The following is a 16,647-nucleotide window of genomic DNA, read 5'->3' as shown; positions in this document are numbered from 1 at the left end:
TATTTCTTATGTTTTAAAATTATAAGTTAAATTAGACTAGGTCGGATTGCCTGCTTTAGTAGTCTTATAATGAATTATTTATAACAAATACTTTTACTATCACTTTTGACTTGTGTCTCTCATACTAAGTCACTCATAACTGTCACTTTTTCTGTTATCCCTTAACTTATATACAATATAATATTAGTGAAAACATGATCAATTCTCAAAAAAGTAAAGATATATAAATAAAATCACTCCTAAAAAGAGCTATCTTCATTAAGTAAATATATATATATATATATATTGTCTTATATCTGTTTATAAATACATTTATAATAACTTTTGTACATAAACTTATATTATATCCTTTATTAAAATATTAAAAATGAAATAGTTATTATTAAAATATTTTTTAGGAATATTTATAACTTTCAAAATATCATATAATTTAAGAAAAAATAGATAAATAAAAATAATTTTCTACATTTAAGTTGTTATTATTATTTCTACTAAAAATATATATTAGACAAACAAATGTAGAGAATATGCAAGAGTAGCATTTGGAAGATAAGAAAGACTTTATTTTTAACTTTCTTTGTAAATATTTGTGTATGTGCATATATATATATATAAGCTGCAGATAAAACTTCTTATAATGATTATGCATAGGATTTAATGACATGTAGAAGTAAGGAAAAACTAGCAAATTGAAAGCTAAAATTCTGTTTGTAATTACGGAAATTTCTTTTAGAAAGAAACGGAAAACAAAATCGACAATTGCTCCTGCACCCAATACTTTGAACCTGCACCCAACATAATTTCAAAAATTCCTAAAATACCCTTTATTTCGGAAATAAACATCTGGAATTGAAAATAATGTATTCCAAAAAAAAATCAGGAAGAGGCTTTTGTGTTTTGGATATAAAAATCCGGAAAAAAAAATCAAAATTTCATTCTGGATAAAAAAATCCAAAACTGAAAGTAATACATTCCGGAAAAAATTATCCGGATTGTGTTCCAGAAAGGGGTCTGGAATGTAATTTTATATGTATCCCATTTTCTTAAGGGTATTTTCGGTATTTCCCCTGTAATTGGGTGCAATGATACGGTACAGGAAGCAATTGCCACAAAATCTACCAAGCATTGTATCCGCAATCAAAAGCGGTCCTTATGGAAAGTATTCAGTGATAACACCATGACAAAGCAAAAATCTACTAATTTTAATGTTTTAGTAACCTTCGAATATTGCTGACAAGGGGAGAAAATAACAGTAGCCCTCATTTATCCCCCACAATAAAATAAAATACCCAATAGCCCTCAACTATATTAAATAAGTGGACTCAGAACTTAGCAGACTAATCACATTCTGCAAGTTTAAATTGAGTATTTTAAAATGATGAAGAAATGAACATTTATAAAAAAAAAAAAAACATGATAGTCTGTACACAATTTCATTGTTCGAGCCACCGCACCAATGAGGTCACAACTGTAAGGTGCACCCTACCATCACATACTTGCTCCTCAATCTTAGTGGCGATTGCTGCCTAAGAGAAAATAACGTGACAACAACCCAGCAAGAGGTGCTTGTCGTTAGAGGATTGAGTGACATCTCCACATACAAGGCAATGTGAAAGACAAACCCCTTAAATCAAAACCTGTCATTATGAAAAGATCCATAAAGCAGTGGCGGGTCAAAATTTGAAGCTTCTATTGATATGTTTCAACAGATAAACAATGAAGTTACCAACAAAATGAAAAATCAAATATCTAAGCACCAAATAAATGGAAAAAAAATGCACTGTTTAGCAAAATAGCAGTCCAAAACTAACGATGTCCCGATTTTTTTGTCTATATGCAGAAAGCATAACCATGATATTGTTCGTAAGTACATCAATTTTATTTCTGAATATTGCATAAGAAATGAGGAGGAAGTATCTATTGCAACTGTTCTCTGGTGTATTTGATTATATCCCCGTACATAAGCAAGGAAAGAAAAAAGAGTATAAGAAGTCCACAACACAACCAAATATAAAGAGGATAAAAAAAACAGAGATCAAGAAAACATTTAATATGGCGTGCCAATCTCAACTGGAGATCCAAAAAAAACAGCATCAGTAAAAGACAATGAAAAACTCAAAGAAACCAGAAAAACTAGCTGATCCCAAATGAACTCAATATAAGGATGTTGTGCTGAGAAGGTTCTAGCATTTCGTTTCAACCATATACACCAAATCCTCTGAATTTTACATACAAGGAACTTTTGAAGAACCTGGGACAAACCCAGTGTTCACCAAAAACCTCAAACTAGTTATTTTGGAGAAATGAAGCTAACAGGGAAATGCAAGAACAAGTGAGAACATGATTTATGTTCCCCTTCCTAAGTAATCTAGAGTTTTACTAACTTGGCGGCTTCCGTACTTGGAGGTACTGATTGGCAAGTTATGAAATTTGGATTTGTTTTGACAATTTTCTCCATAAACACTTCTAAGAAAAAATTAAATAAGCTTCTTCATAATTTGTACAAGTTCTCTCATATTCCCAAATATTTATTTTTTAACTTATGCATTAATTAATTTTAGCTTATAGAGAAGCTTATTTCTTTATCTGTTACTTTTTCCAATAAAAGTGCTTATGGAATAAAAAAAGCAAGCCCTTGGTAGTTTTATTGACATGTGCAAGAACAAAACAAAAGATAGACTTCAGAGGATTAGAAAAAGCATGACTATAGGTCTCCTAGCTCACAAAAATGTGTTATTTTTCTTTCTTTTTGTATTTCATGGAAATCTTTAATCATTAGGATTTGTTTACTTTGATTGTATTTTCTTTTAATTGAAATTGTAATTTAGAACTTGTTGGGCCTCAATGGAACACATTAAATCAAGGCCCAAGTTGATGGTGATTCTGGTTTCAAGAGACATGGTGTGCATCAAGTAAAACAAGGAAAACACCAAGCCAAGCATTGGAAGTGAGACCTAGGAAGCGCCAACTTGAAAATTCTAGATCCTCTTTTTGAAACTTGGCATGCAAAGTGTGACTTTGGGCGCACCACTTTTAGTAGTTTCCAGGCTTATTTTGAAATTCATATTTTGGAGCAAAAATGGCCAAGACACATTGCCTATATAAGGCATCCATGTAACCTTGTTTCACATCTTTGAATAAATTGAATTTCTTCAAGAGCATTGTCAGTTCTCTTGAGTGTGTGATACTGTCTATTTTAGAGATTTATCTCGAAGTCTTAGGAGTTCAAGTGGTGTTCCTCTCACTTATCTTTAGTTTACTCAAATGGAATGATTCTTCATCTCTTCTCTTCTCCACCTTTTAATTTTCTTTTTCCCAAAGTGTCTTTTAATTCAAGTTCATTAAATCTGTGACTCGAAGCTTCATCATGAGTTCATCTCTTGAAAATCAAGCATAGAGGAGATTCATCTAATTGAGATTATGATTTTACAATGATGTTGTTCCAATTGATTCTCCAAAATTACCTAAGGACTTGATGGATTGTAAGAGAGGAGCTACTATGTAGAAGATCAGTCTTCCATACTCATAATTGAGGTTCCATCATTTACTAGGCAAATTTTTATTTTTATTTTGCATCATGCAAAAATATGTTATGGTGTATTATAGAATAGTTAAATATATTAGAATAGGTTAACTTATCTTCTATCTATCTCTAGGAAAGCTAAAAAGTTGTTTTTGTGGTACCTATTTGTCACCTAGGTGTAGTCTTTTCATATCTTCTTTTTGTATCTTTGATGTAAAGACTCCTATATAAATAAAGAATCAGGTAAGAGATGAACCAATCTCTTAAGCAGTATTTCCCATATTATCATTTTCCAGTTGATATTAGAGTCGGTCCATTGTCCAGTGATAAAACTGTCACTTGATGATGTCTATCATTGCCAACTACCACATTCATTTTTCTCCAACAAGCACCTAGTCTAGTTTGGCTCGTAGAGCAATGGAGATCCCATTGTCCACTCATCAACTATTGTCATTTTCTATGGCAAGCAACAGAAAACCCAATTCTAGTCATCCCAGTGATGTCAGGCCACCTTCAAAGGTTTCCCCAGCCTCCCTTGTCCTTGTTTCAACCTTTGCTTTTGGTTTTCCACCCTTTTAGTGTGCAGTTGATGGCCCATGACCGATTAGGCAGGCATGCATAATCAATTATGGTAAGGGACTTAATCGATTAAGGTGTAAAGTGTAATTCACTATGACCCTAACAATAACCGATTATGCATGCTGCCTAATCGATTAGGGCCTGAGGCATGATGACAATTTTTTCTAAAAATCCATTCTAACATTCTGCAAACGTCATTGTGTGATTGCATTTCTTGTCTTTGACCAAACTTTTGTTCGGCCCACATGTTGAAAATGTTCGAATTGGAAATATGCCTAGTTAATTTAAGTTTTGTTGAGGTATACTTTTATAATCGATTACAAAAAACCATAATTGTTGGTCACACTACAAAACCCAAAATTATACCATTTTGAAAAAACAAAAGTTCTTACTACTCTTTAGACAAAATTTGAACCCTTAATCACTATAATTTTTTTACAATTATGAAGAATTGGAACAAAGTTTGCGTCTTTTGTTTGTGAAATTTAAAGTACAGTTTTATCTTTGTCAAATTAATTAAATAATTAATTATTTGTTCACACAATTTCAATTCAGTTGGGGATAAAAAAAATTCAAGATTAATATCATGTCTTCATCATCCTCTAGACGAAAGAGAGAAAGGGTTAACTCTAAAAGGATTGATGCAGTTGAAGACATGATCCGGGAACTTACAAAGAGTATAGAGTAGTCTTCAGCTTCGTGGACATTTCTTATTGAACTTTGAATTTGTGGTTCTAATATATTTCCATGCTTTTCAGACTTTTTTTTTGTAACTCAGACTTGTTTCACTAGTCGATGTGAGATCTCTAACACACACAACTCACACAGAGACATGGACATCTCGTGTGTAGGACTAGATATTTGTGGGTTCCTGATAGCAACCTGATGGCAGGTGGCACATTAGGCCCAACAAATCTCGCTAGAATAGACTTTGATATCATATTAAAAAATGAATTTAAACCCAACTCATCCTTACAAAACCGACTTGTAAGGTGAGGATTATCCTCCACTTATATATTGTAAATTGGTGTTGTCTCTAATTGATGTGGGATTTTCCAACAACTATCCACTAGAACATAGTCAATCATACTTGTCTCTTTTAAGATATCCAAAACATACTTCCTTTTAGAGATTAAAACACCTTTTGGCTAAGCTACTTCAACACCCAAGAAGTATTGAGGCTTTTCCAATATCCTTGGTTTGAAAAGGTTTACACTTGTAATAGTTAAGAAAATTATAAATAGGATGTTGATTACATGTAGAACAACTACCTTTCCGAAAGGAAATGGGTCAGGCTGAATCAACATTACTAGGAGCCCTAGTATTGAGTGACGATTGAGAAGAACTTGAAGAAGAGGATTTACCTTGAAGCATCGTACTAGTAACTTGGGTCCAAAGGTAATAAGAGGAGGTGATGATGGTTCAAGAAGATTTTAAATAGGATTGGAATTTTCAAAAGCAAGAGGAACAATGAACTCAACTAATGGTATAGGAAGGACCTGTTGGATGGAATAAACATCTTGGACAAATGTAGACCCATAGATAGTCCTATGGATCCAAATCAGAAATTAATGGCAAAGCAAACTGAATCTTTCTCAAAAGATGAAGACGACTTGTTGGGAAACTTAATTATCGCACTATGACTAGACCTCACTTGTTTAACCAAACAGTTATTCACATTGTTTCCAACCCTTAATTTCATGAGAACCAAGTAGATAGAAATTGTTTGTCATTTTGTTCAAGAGAAGTTGTTGTCCAAGGAAATTTGCATGGAATTTGCCAGCTCCAATGATTAGCCTGCAGATATTTTGACTAAATCTTTGAGATGACCTGAAATTCAACTTATATGTTCTAACCTTGGTACGTACAATATCTATGTTCAATGTTGAGGGGAAGTGTTAGAATAGTTTAAGTTGTTAGAATAGGTAAATTTATCTTCTATCTATCTCTAGGAGAGCTAAAAAACTGCTTGAGGTACCTATTTGTCACCTAGGTATAGTATGTTCATATCTTCCCTTTGTATCTCTCATGTAAGGACCCATACATGACTCAGCTGAGAGATGAATCAATCTCATGAGCATTCTTTCTCATGTTTTCACTCTCAAGTGTGTAAAAATTATGGTGAAATATAGGTTAAGACAGACTTGTAGAAGGCAGTAGAGATGTATGCAGTGCTTTAAATTCCCAGATTTCATAGGGGCCAGCCCCCAATAATGAAGACAGTCCAAGGGATTACATAGAATTGTGGATGTAAACCATCAACTTTTCACATTATAGACGTATTTAAACTACCAAACAAAATCAGGCCCAAACAAAGAAGAATTGAAGAATCAATAATGTGAATCACCTGTTTAGTGGAACCACCAAGACTTAATTCTGCATGGCGTAATATTGAGGAGCCAGCTCAGTTAACCATAGGTAATCAACTCTGGTTAAATTTCTGACATACTTGTTATTAGTTTGGACCAATTCGTTAAATATCACACACTCTGGTTTTTGCCGAAATAATACGGAAGAAGGGTGGATCTGCACCACCTGACCACTTGCCAAAGCCCTGCAATGTAACTAAGCAATAAGAGTCTTTTAATAGCAAAATAAATTACATAGGCAGTTAAGGATTCCAGTTAGTGTCAAAATACCAAAAAATAATTTCAAAATTAGAAGACCTGAGTTTGACCTAGTTACAGGAGGGACTTGAAAGCAAGCCACACAAACAGGAATTTCTAACTTGAATTTAGATACCTGTATGTCCCCTCTGGCTGTTTTACAGCTGCATTGAGGAAAAAGGAAGCAGCTAGGCATCTGCGGAATTGAAGCATATCTTCTCCACATGAAGAAAGATTAAGACCCATTTGTTCAACATGTCCCTTAATCTGCCTGCAAAAAAAGTATTTTGCAAGTGTGAAAACATAAATGTCTGGATTAGAGTACACTAGAAAAAATATCATGAATCCTTGATATTTAGCTTAACATGGTAAAATTACTTGTGAATGTCACGAGCATGTCTAAGAGACCGGCTATTAATATAATTTTCTTTGCACCATTTCCTATAAACCTTTTCAGTCTTTGCTATACCCATTTCCATTGATCTCTTCTCCAAAAAATCTTTAGATGCTCGATACACATTAATCAATGTGATGTGGTCTCCCTCAGGACTTGAGAAGCATTTAGTTGCAGTTCTTGCCTGGTAAAATATGAGAGAAACCAAGAAAAATAATTTTAGATAAACACCAAGAGGGAACAGTTGTATATGGAAAAATATGAAGACCATAACCTTCACACAGTCAGTCAACTTCATATGTTCAAATCATGCAAATGATATTTGTAAATATTTTGTTAAATGGTTAATAGAGAGATACACAATATATATACATATATATATATATAATCACTGACCATCTTTATATTACGCTTCATCATTACATCAAAATAGAATATAATAGGAATACAGTTGGAGTTCAGTCATCAAACCTCTTCTAACTTGTCACGAGGACTATAAAATATGGATTCCACAGACAGCAGGGCTACACTTATCAACATCTCCTCCAAGCAGTTAAACTGACTAGCTAAAATAAGAGCTTTGGAATAAATAGGATCCAACGGCAGTCGAGCCATTTGGTGTCCTACAGGATCAGATAGTTGACACTCATCTGTTAGGGCACCCAACAAAAATAGCTGCTCCAATGATTTTATAATAGCTGCCCTGTTCAAACAAGTGATAAGCACAAGCTTTGAGTAATATTTTGCTACGTCAAAATACAGTTTAAAATTACAGCAACAAAGATTCCTAAAAAATGCTAATTTAGTTCTGGAGAACAATGCATGAGACAGCATCAAAAGCATTTTGACTCACTAATGAGTAATGGCTGATGCAAAATAGTAAATCACTAAATCCCTTATACAGTTTTATATTACATCTGGTCAGAAAGAAGTGGCTGGTTTGTATTATTGTTACGTGCATAATGGACATCATAAGCACAGCAACTACATGGACTATAATTATCAATTTGAAACTGCAGCACAACCCCAAAACTGCTATAGCAAGATAGTGGATAGCATGATGGCTGCTATACTAAAGATTATAAAAAAAATATTTCAATTAACACATAAAAATGCTTAAAACTAAAAAGTTATCCAGACATATGGTTCTGTTGATCATGGTCCATGTAATGGTTTTCAGTAGGTTTGGTCCCTGGACTCTTAATTCCCAAAAGTATAGGCCATAGTATACGTAACATTTTATTAATTTTTGGTTTAAATGTCATACCTCTCATATCATTTTGGTATATGAAAAATATCTAGATACTCCTTTAATAACTTCACTTTTCAAGATAAAGAGAATTTATCAACCAAAAACATGGAATCACATAAATATCCACAAATGCAAAAGTAGGGAAACTGCCAGACCAAAATTCCGGAAGGTCTCCTACCTTGAAGGTTTCTCAATAAAATCAAATCCTAGTATGTCATCAACACCCAGGGCCTTAAGCTGCAAAATGACATTAGAAAGATTGCACCGCTTAATCTCCGGCATTGTTGAGTCCTCGAGTTTCTCAAATTCTTTTTCAGGATATAGACGAAAGCATTTTCCAGGTCCTTCACGCCCTGCACGCCCACTAATACCAAAAAAAGGCAATATTATTAATCAATTTGTATTACTCTTCACAAGTAAAATTCATTAAATATATACTAAATTCATGAAGATAATTTAACTGAAATTAACTGTACAAAAACTTACCAATGATTTCACAATAACCAAAACAATATTTAATAGGGAAAAAAACATAAAATAAATCATAATTCAAGAATGAGCAATTGCATAAAATAAAAATGTTCAAAAATTTAAAATATTTCATGAAAGCGAAAAATGATACTTTACATTAACAGGTTTATTCTATTCTTATAAGATATATTACAAGGTTCACAATCTTCCACTTTAACTGATAAACAAAATTTAAAATGGTCAAGCATATGCAAGCATACTAATTTAAAAATAAATAATAAGTACTAGAAATATTGATGGTAGATTCACATCTAAAATGTCCTAGTCATGCAATACCATGTTTCGCTCAAGAAAATCAAAGATGCCAATTACAAAACTCAACTGAAAAAACAAAAGGAAGTTGTCCTTGGTCAAATTGAGCCAAACTTCATTTTAATTAACCAAATTAATTCAACCATTATTTACAAGTGAAACTAAAGATTAAAAAGACTCAAATATAATCTAGCACCACCTTCTTTGCAGAGCTTGGGACTTGGATGTAGGCACTATAATCAAGGACTCCATGCCTTTTCCAGGGTCATAGGAGCGGGCTTTAACAAATCCAGGATCAATTACATACTTGATTCCAGGAATTGTTACTGACGTCTCAGCAATATTAGTTGCCAATATCACCTTCAAAATCAACAAAGAGATAAGTTTAATACAGCTAAAAAGAAGTTAATCTCGGAATTTCTTTTAAATCTATATAAGTTCGCATACATTGGTGGTGTTCAAGTCCATAATTATAAAGTCAGAGATACCATTCTGTTATTTCAATGTATTACCTGTAGGAATTATAGCAAGGCGATTGACTTAGTTTCTAAAGTAAAAGAAGTGTTAGTTGAGAGAAATAAAGCCTTAGTGGTAGTAGAGGTGATGTCTAAGATGATAGTAGTTGCAGTGGACACGGTTGTAAGGTGATGGGTTCAGTAATGGCATATTGTTGGTTGGTATACACAATTGCTTCACCGTAAGTGTGACTGCTAGTAAAAGAGGTATTGTGGTAATGTTGCAAGAAGATGACATTACTACATAAACGGTCTGATAAAAAAAAATACATAAATGGTAAACATAGGAGCTGGATCATGTTAAGAGTGCATAATGTTGTTTGCTTGCTTACGCTAATCAATTATGAATAAGATTATCAATACACAAGTCCTATGTCTGCAATAAAACTTACATGAAATTTCCATATTTAAAAAAGCCATATGAAATCATGTACATGTCCTAAACCTACCAGAACTCAAAATAACAACCAGCATTTACTTTAAATTTGTCAACGTACTCATAAAAAGGTGTTTCAATGGGACATGCAACTGCTTCAAATAAATAAAATAGTTTTACAAATAAGTAATCAAAAAATTATTTTTCCCATTTTATTCAGTTCTACCAGCAGCATATATTAGTTAGATCAAATGCATGGCTAGTGTACCTTGCGAAATCCAGATGGAGCTGGTGCAAAGACCCGCATTTGCTGCTCAGATGGAAGAGCGGCAAATATAGGCACAATTAAAAGCTTCTGATTTTCTTTAGGTAATTGTGGGAGTTTCTCATTGATAAGCCTTTCAACAGATTCAATCTCTTCTTGCCCAGTCAGAAATACTAGTATATCACCAGGACCTTCCTCTAAATGAATCTGTAAAATCAAAGACAGATATGAATTTAAATTTAAGCAGCAATTATGAACTTTATTCTTCATTCATCATGACAATGTTAAGCATGAACCAGAAATACCATAACCAAACCATGATATATGAAACTGTAAATACAAAAAAATGCATACAAAAACCAATGTACCAGACTAATGCATTGTTTGGGATCCAAAAATCTCTATCTAACAATAAAATAAAAGTTAAATCACATTATACTGAAATACATGGACTAAAAAACCAAAGACCTGGAATATTGTTATCAAGGAAGCATCTAAATAATCTGTCTCTGCTATGCGAGTATAAAATATATCTACAGGAAACTGTCTCCCTTGGATGTGAACAGCTTTGGCACCACCAAAGTATTCAGAGAAAGCCTGTGCATCAAGACTGGCGGACATGATGATTAACTTCAGTGGGGCATACTTCTCATGGCGGGGCTTTTTATGCAAATGGCTACTCTGGTCATTTTCTTTCTCCGACATCATGACTTTCTTCAAATTCCTTTTTCCAAAAATAAGGCCCTGACCATCACTAACAGAACTTGACCGCACAAGCTGTACATTCTTTAGCAAACCCATTAAGACATCAGTGTGAACAGTCCTCTCATGAGCCTCATCAACAATTATAACAGAATACTTAGAAAGATATGGATCTAGCAATGCTTCCCTGTAAGCACAACAAAATGCATATCAACACTCCAATACTCATAAAACCATGGGAAACAACACATTTTAATTCAAAACCTTTTTAGCAGTTCCAAACATACAACCATATTAAACCAACAATCCCATCTCAACCATATTAAGCCAAATTGCAAATCCTTGAATCCCACTAGCTTCACACAAACAGAAAGAAAAAGTAAAATTTTCACCTAACATATAATATCTTCTATCTTTTGTACCAGGAAGGAGAAAAATCAAAGAACAGTGTTTTGATTGGCCAATTTTTATAAGATTAAACTAAACGGAAAAAGGTGAAAAAGTAGTCCGAGCTATGCAAAATGAGTACCTCAAAAGCAAACCGTCGGTCATGTACTTAATCCTTGTTGAGCCGGAAGTCGTGTCATCAAATCTAACAGCATACCCGACCTTCTGACCCAACTCAACACCACACTCCTCAGCAACTCGTTTGGCCACAGTGACAGCAGCTACGCGTCTAGGTTGTGTTATCCCAACCCTTCCATCGCGGCAAAATCCAGCATCAAACAGAAACTGAGGAATCTCTACACAGAACAACATAACATAGTGAATCCACTACCCTAAAACAATTTTTTTATTTTATCCTGAAAACCTAGATTACAAAAAACACTGTGATAAGCATTCCACAAGGATAAAATGTAGCCTACGAGTAGTTTTTCCACTTCCAGTTTCACCAACAATAATCAACACATCGTTCTTCCGGACCTCTTCAACCAGTCTTTTCTCAACTACAACAGAAATAAACAATGCCAACACTAATAAGCTCATTCTGAGTAACTATTCTAATTATTACACATTGCCACAAAAGTTGAAAATGAAAGTATTAACTCTTAAAACATTAAGGCAATAGATACATACCTGAAGCAATCGGAAGGGACTTCCTCTGTTGCATTATCTTCTGCCTCCTGCATAAGAAAATATAACAAATATTGAATCACAAATTGAAAAGTTTCCATTTACTTTTTCGTTCTGAAGTGATTGCAAAATCCTAACAGGGTTTAAGAAAATACCGAGCGGAGAACTGCGTTTGGTGATTGGGGAAGTTTCCCCGATGCACTGAAGGCATGATTGATACACAAAGGAAACAAAGCAAAGAACAATACAACACTATGAAAGAACTTGAAATTATAACCACACTTGTATTTTCTGGTTTTCGCGGCCAAGCCAAGACCCTTTTTCAACTGGTCTTTTAAACTTAAAGTTGTTTTGTCTCCCCCTACAAATAAACAGACAAAGATCACATCAGAAGTGAGAAAAGACACAACAAGAAAAGAAATGATGAAATAATATGCTATAACCAACAAATATATATTCATACCACAGTCATATTCAAGCACGCAGTAAACATTTATCAAATGTATTTTCACTAGCATTCAAATATCTAGTACGTATTTTTTTCCATTTCCTTACAAAAGCACACCCAACCAATCAAGAAGCACATAGATTGACAATGTTGAATTTAGAAAACTAAAAACTGATCATGACACCGTATATCTGTTTACAACCACTTTTCTTCCGGCCAATTGATCTTACATTTAATTCAAGTTAAGGTGTTAAAAACAATCCAAAATCACAATTTGAGCACCACATAAAAGCTCTTGGGGTGGCCACAAGACAGCAAATTAAAGCTGGACTAAAATAATTTAAAATATATATCAAACCCAATCATTGAGTCAATGGACAAAACAACAAAAACAACAAGCACATACTTGCAAAACGAATAAAAAATCTAACATTCTATCTTCACATTTTTTTAATTGTTTCGGTGGAAACAGAGTAATAACCCTCCATTCCCACCATTATCATTCACATTTCACGATATAAGAGCGAGCTCAACGCCATGAATTGACTCAAATCAATCAGAAGATAAATATATTACATCAAAATTACGATTCCATACAGCCAAATAAAAACGAAAACGAAATTTGGAAATGGATCTGAAAAAGGGAAATTGATGAGGTAAATACATTGTTTCAAACTAATCTCATCTTATATAATCAATAATAAATTAATTTTTTTAGGACTACATTGAATAAGATTATCGTAAAATATAAATAAATGAGCAATTAATTAAAGAGATAAAACGTGAATCAGTTGACCTCTCGGCTTATAGTTAACCAGTCGGTCTTTCAACTTCTTGATCTATAGAGATCCAAGTCAGACCAAATGATAAGTCAACCTCTTTGATCTCTCGACATGTTGTCAGAACACAACATCCCATATTACTAATTTCATAGGTTAACAAAATAATGCCAGAAATAAGCCCTAATGATAGGTCCTAATTAGATTAAACTTCTAAATGAATCATAATCACGAGTTTATTGAAAGTATTGGGCCTAAATAAGGGCCCCCGTTAAAAGGCTCATTGCATAATAGTACAAATAGCTAACTTGGGTATAGGTATGACCAAGATTATAATCACATCTCACTTATTAATTCTCTCGCAAACTTGATATTGGAGTACCTACTTGATATTGAAGTACATATACATTTAGAGGGAAATCCACCTCACTTGATATACTTCAAAAGATCGAGAAATCGTGATCGAGAAGTTGAGAAGATCAAAAGATTGAAAAGGATAGACAAATTAGGATCTTACTATATCATAATAATATTCATTTACTCAACCCGATAAATTATTTTATATGAACAAAACACATTTTAGAAAGTTGCATAATTTTTTATTAAATTCTAAATACTATTGAATGTGAGAGTATCTATGTCAAAATCATAAATTTCATATACGGTTATCTTTACCTTAGAATCAAATCTTGAATCAGGTTTTTGCTGATTCGTAAAAAAATTTCAAAGCATAAGAAAGCGTGACTTCTTGAATTATTAGGAAGGGGAATTTAAAGATTTTCATGGTTTTCCCCAGCATATATGACTAAACCTGTGCATCATTCCAATTTCAACTGAAGTTAGTATACTGAAGTTAGTGCTAATACAAAGAAGTTTATCTAACAATTAGTAAATAAAATGAAGGTGCAAGTTCTATTTGTAACAAGGACAAACTAGACATTTGTTCATACAGCAGTTACAATATTCCAAATGTTAGACCTTCTCTGCATTCTTCAAAAAAACATATGCTTTAGCATGAATCCAGAATTAAAAGCTAGCAAATCAAATTCTTCCTATGAAACTCAGTTTAATCACCATGTTGGATTTAAGGTAAATTCAGTGAACCAACGACAATGACAATAATTATTTTGAAGTGAATATAGTTTTCAAGCCGATAAAACAATAGAATAAAGACACTTAATTGGCTCATTTCACTCTACTATCTTATCCTTTGAAACTTTTCCTATCGTGATTATATGACTTTGGTGCATCTCAATAACAGATAATGGCATAACACACATAACAATTCCCACACAAAAATCGAAAGGCAATACACTGAATACAAATTCAAGTTCATGAAAAGTGCATGCATGACAATAATATAACAATTCCAAGTTTTAATTAGCATACTGCTAATATTGTGATTAGTAAAAAAAAAATAGATAGAGTTGTAAACTTTCACATTCTGACTCGGGGGTAAAACAAGTCTTTGCTACACAATCTTGACAAAACTAAATAAATAATAATAATAATAAATTAGAACATTATGAAAGAGGAAACCGAATGAAAAATTGAGAGAAACAACAGTTTAGAATTTGAAAAATATGAAAGGACTAGGATTCTTTCAGTTCCAGTAAAGTCTCATCAATAACTAGATGTACTATGTATGAGGCAAAGCACCTGGCTGAGGAGGATGCGAAAGGTGTAGGAGAAGAACGCACCAGTAACGGCATAGAGTTTCACTGAGACAAGGTTGGGAGCGCCGAAGCGCCAATGTCGGAAGCCGATGTCGGAGGAGGTGATTCGACGACACAACGGCGGTGATTAGACGAACGGAACGGCGACGGTGGGTTAACTACGGGAAGAAGCTTCACTAGGGTTATCAGAGAGAATGAAATTTAAATTAGAAATTTGGATTTTCTAATTTCTAAAATGAATATTTAGGTTGTATTTGGGTTAGGGAGAAGATGTGTGAGGATTTGAGAGATTGAATGTGTGAAGATGTGAGGATTTGAGAGATTCAATGTGTGAAGGTGTGAGAATAAAGCGTGAAGGGAGTGAGTGTATTTGGATTGAAGTACGATAAAAGTATATTTGTAAAAGGATTCAATTCCTCATATATCATTATTTACACTTTTATTCCCCTACAACAACATAAAAGTTGAATCCATAAACATAAATTAGTGTTTATTTTTATTATTATTGATATTGATAATGTAATCACGTTAATTTCAAGTAAAAATTATAAAACATAATTATAAAATAATCAAAATCAATTAGTATTAATTGGTATTGAAGAAACAAATAATATTGAAGTGTCTACCTAAATAAATGTAAAATCCTAAAAAAAATAATGTAAATGCTACACTTGATGCTTAAAATTGAAAAAAAAAATGTAAAACATAAATAAATATAAAAAATAAAAACAACAACAATAAAAATAAAAACAAAAACAGAGATAAATAAAAAATGGCAGAAAAAATAATAATAACTAAAAACATAAAAGATATAAAATAAAAGAAAAATAAAATAAGATATAAAAAAATAAAAACAAATCTAAACAAGATAAAGATAAAAAATATTAAAAAAAACAAATCTAAACAAGATAAAGGATATAAGGCGATACTAAATAAGTATGTTACATCCAACATATTTGATTTCTCCATCTTTTCTTTTGTACTACATACCCAACATTTTGTTTGTTGTCAACAAACTTCATTATATTTTATTGTTCACTTTGATGGATCAATGAAATAATGTCTCATTGAAGGATGTACATTTCGTTTTATGACACCAAAAGTTGTTGTTATCAAAAGGGGAATGACCCCACAAAGAATGGAAGAAGACATTGAATGATTGCACAAAGCATTCATGAAATCATCCAAGTTGACCCTTCCACACCAGTGTCAACCATAATAGCGCACATGAAGTCATATTTAGAGTATACAGTCACATATAAAAAGGCATGGCTAGGAAAACAACTAGCCATAAAAAATGTATATGGCAATTGGGAAGAGTCATAAGTCAACACTCATAAATGCAATGCAACTTTACGTTCCTGAGTTTATTTGAAAAATAAAGACCCAACCTGCTTATGAAGGAAACCAATTGGACACGGGCCACATAATCTTCAAGAGGGTATTTTGGACATTCAAACCATGCATTGATGGTTTCAAATTTTGCAAGTCGGTGGTCCAAGTTGATGGAACTTTCTTATACGTTATTGGTCGCAGTTGCGCAAAATGACTGAAACAACATATTACCAATTGCCTTTGCCATCATAGAGGGTGAAACTGCTGATGCTTGATTCTTTTTCTTGCGAAACCTACGAAGATAAGTCACTCCGCAAGATGGTCTCTGTCTCATTTCTGA

General features: G+C 33.1%; 1 protein-coding gene across 5 annotated transcripts; it reads right to left on the bottom strand.

Annotated features, from left to right (window-relative positions):
• Positions 1 to 1,183: 1,183 nt before the first annotated feature.
• Positions 1,184 to 15,197, bottom strand: LOC137806367 (RNA helicase family protein). Of its 5 annotated transcripts, none has more exons than XR_011080336.2 (14): positions 14,997 to 15,188; positions 12,225 to 12,430; positions 12,073 to 12,119; positions 11,862 to 11,942; positions 11,525 to 11,738; positions 10,762 to 11,182; positions 10,297 to 10,500; positions 9,337 to 9,497; positions 8,533 to 8,718; positions 7,574 to 7,805; positions 7,087 to 7,286; positions 6,845 to 6,979; positions 6,450 to 6,667; positions 1,184 to 1,637 (listed from the first exon to the last, which is right to left on the bottom strand). XR_011080336.2 is itself a non-coding variant. In XM_068606430.1 (14 exons), the coding sequence occupies exons 2-13, from the start codon at positions 12,278 to 12,280 to the stop codon at positions 6,473 to 6,475; spliced, it is 2,121 nt and encodes a 706-aa protein (XP_068462531.1). In that variant the 5' UTR covers positions 12,281 to 12,430; positions 14,997 to 15,197; the 3' UTR covers positions 1,184 to 1,637; positions 6,450 to 6,472. The 5 variants fall into 5 exon arrangements, 2 of the variants coding, with proteins under 2 accessions (XP_068462531.1, XP_068462532.1); XR_016519147.1 differs by having other exon boundaries at positions 6,450 to 6,656; positions 7,574 to 7,800; XM_068606430.1 differs by having other exon boundaries at positions 6,450 to 6,656; positions 14,997 to 15,197.
• Positions 15,198 to 16,647: the final 1,450 nt, after the last annotated feature.

The sequence above is a fragment of the Phaseolus vulgaris genome, chromosome 3, assembly GCF_051622355.1.
Source record: "Phaseolus vulgaris cultivar YP4 chromosome 3, ASM5162235v1, whole genome shotgun sequence".
NCBI classification, from domain to species: domain Eukaryota; kingdom Viridiplantae; phylum Streptophyta; class Magnoliopsida; order Fabales; family Fabaceae; genus Phaseolus; species Phaseolus vulgaris.
The sequence above is the reverse complement of the archived record's forward strand: the minus strand, read 5'-3'. Positions and strand labels throughout refer to the sequence as shown.

Coding starts and splice junctions, on each gene's coding strand:
- LOC137806367 (XM_068606430.1), bottom strand. CDS start 12,280: ATGCCTTCAGTGCATCGGGGAAACTTCCCCAATCACCAAACGCAGTTC. Junction 10,501..10,761: donor CCTTGATAACAATATTCCAG/GTCTTTGGTTTT, acceptor TTGATTTTACAG/ATTCATTTAGAGGAAGGTCC. Junction 9,498..10,296: donor CTCCATCTGGATTTCGCAAG/GTACACTAGCCA, acceptor TTGATTTTGAAG/GTGATATTGGCAACTAATAT.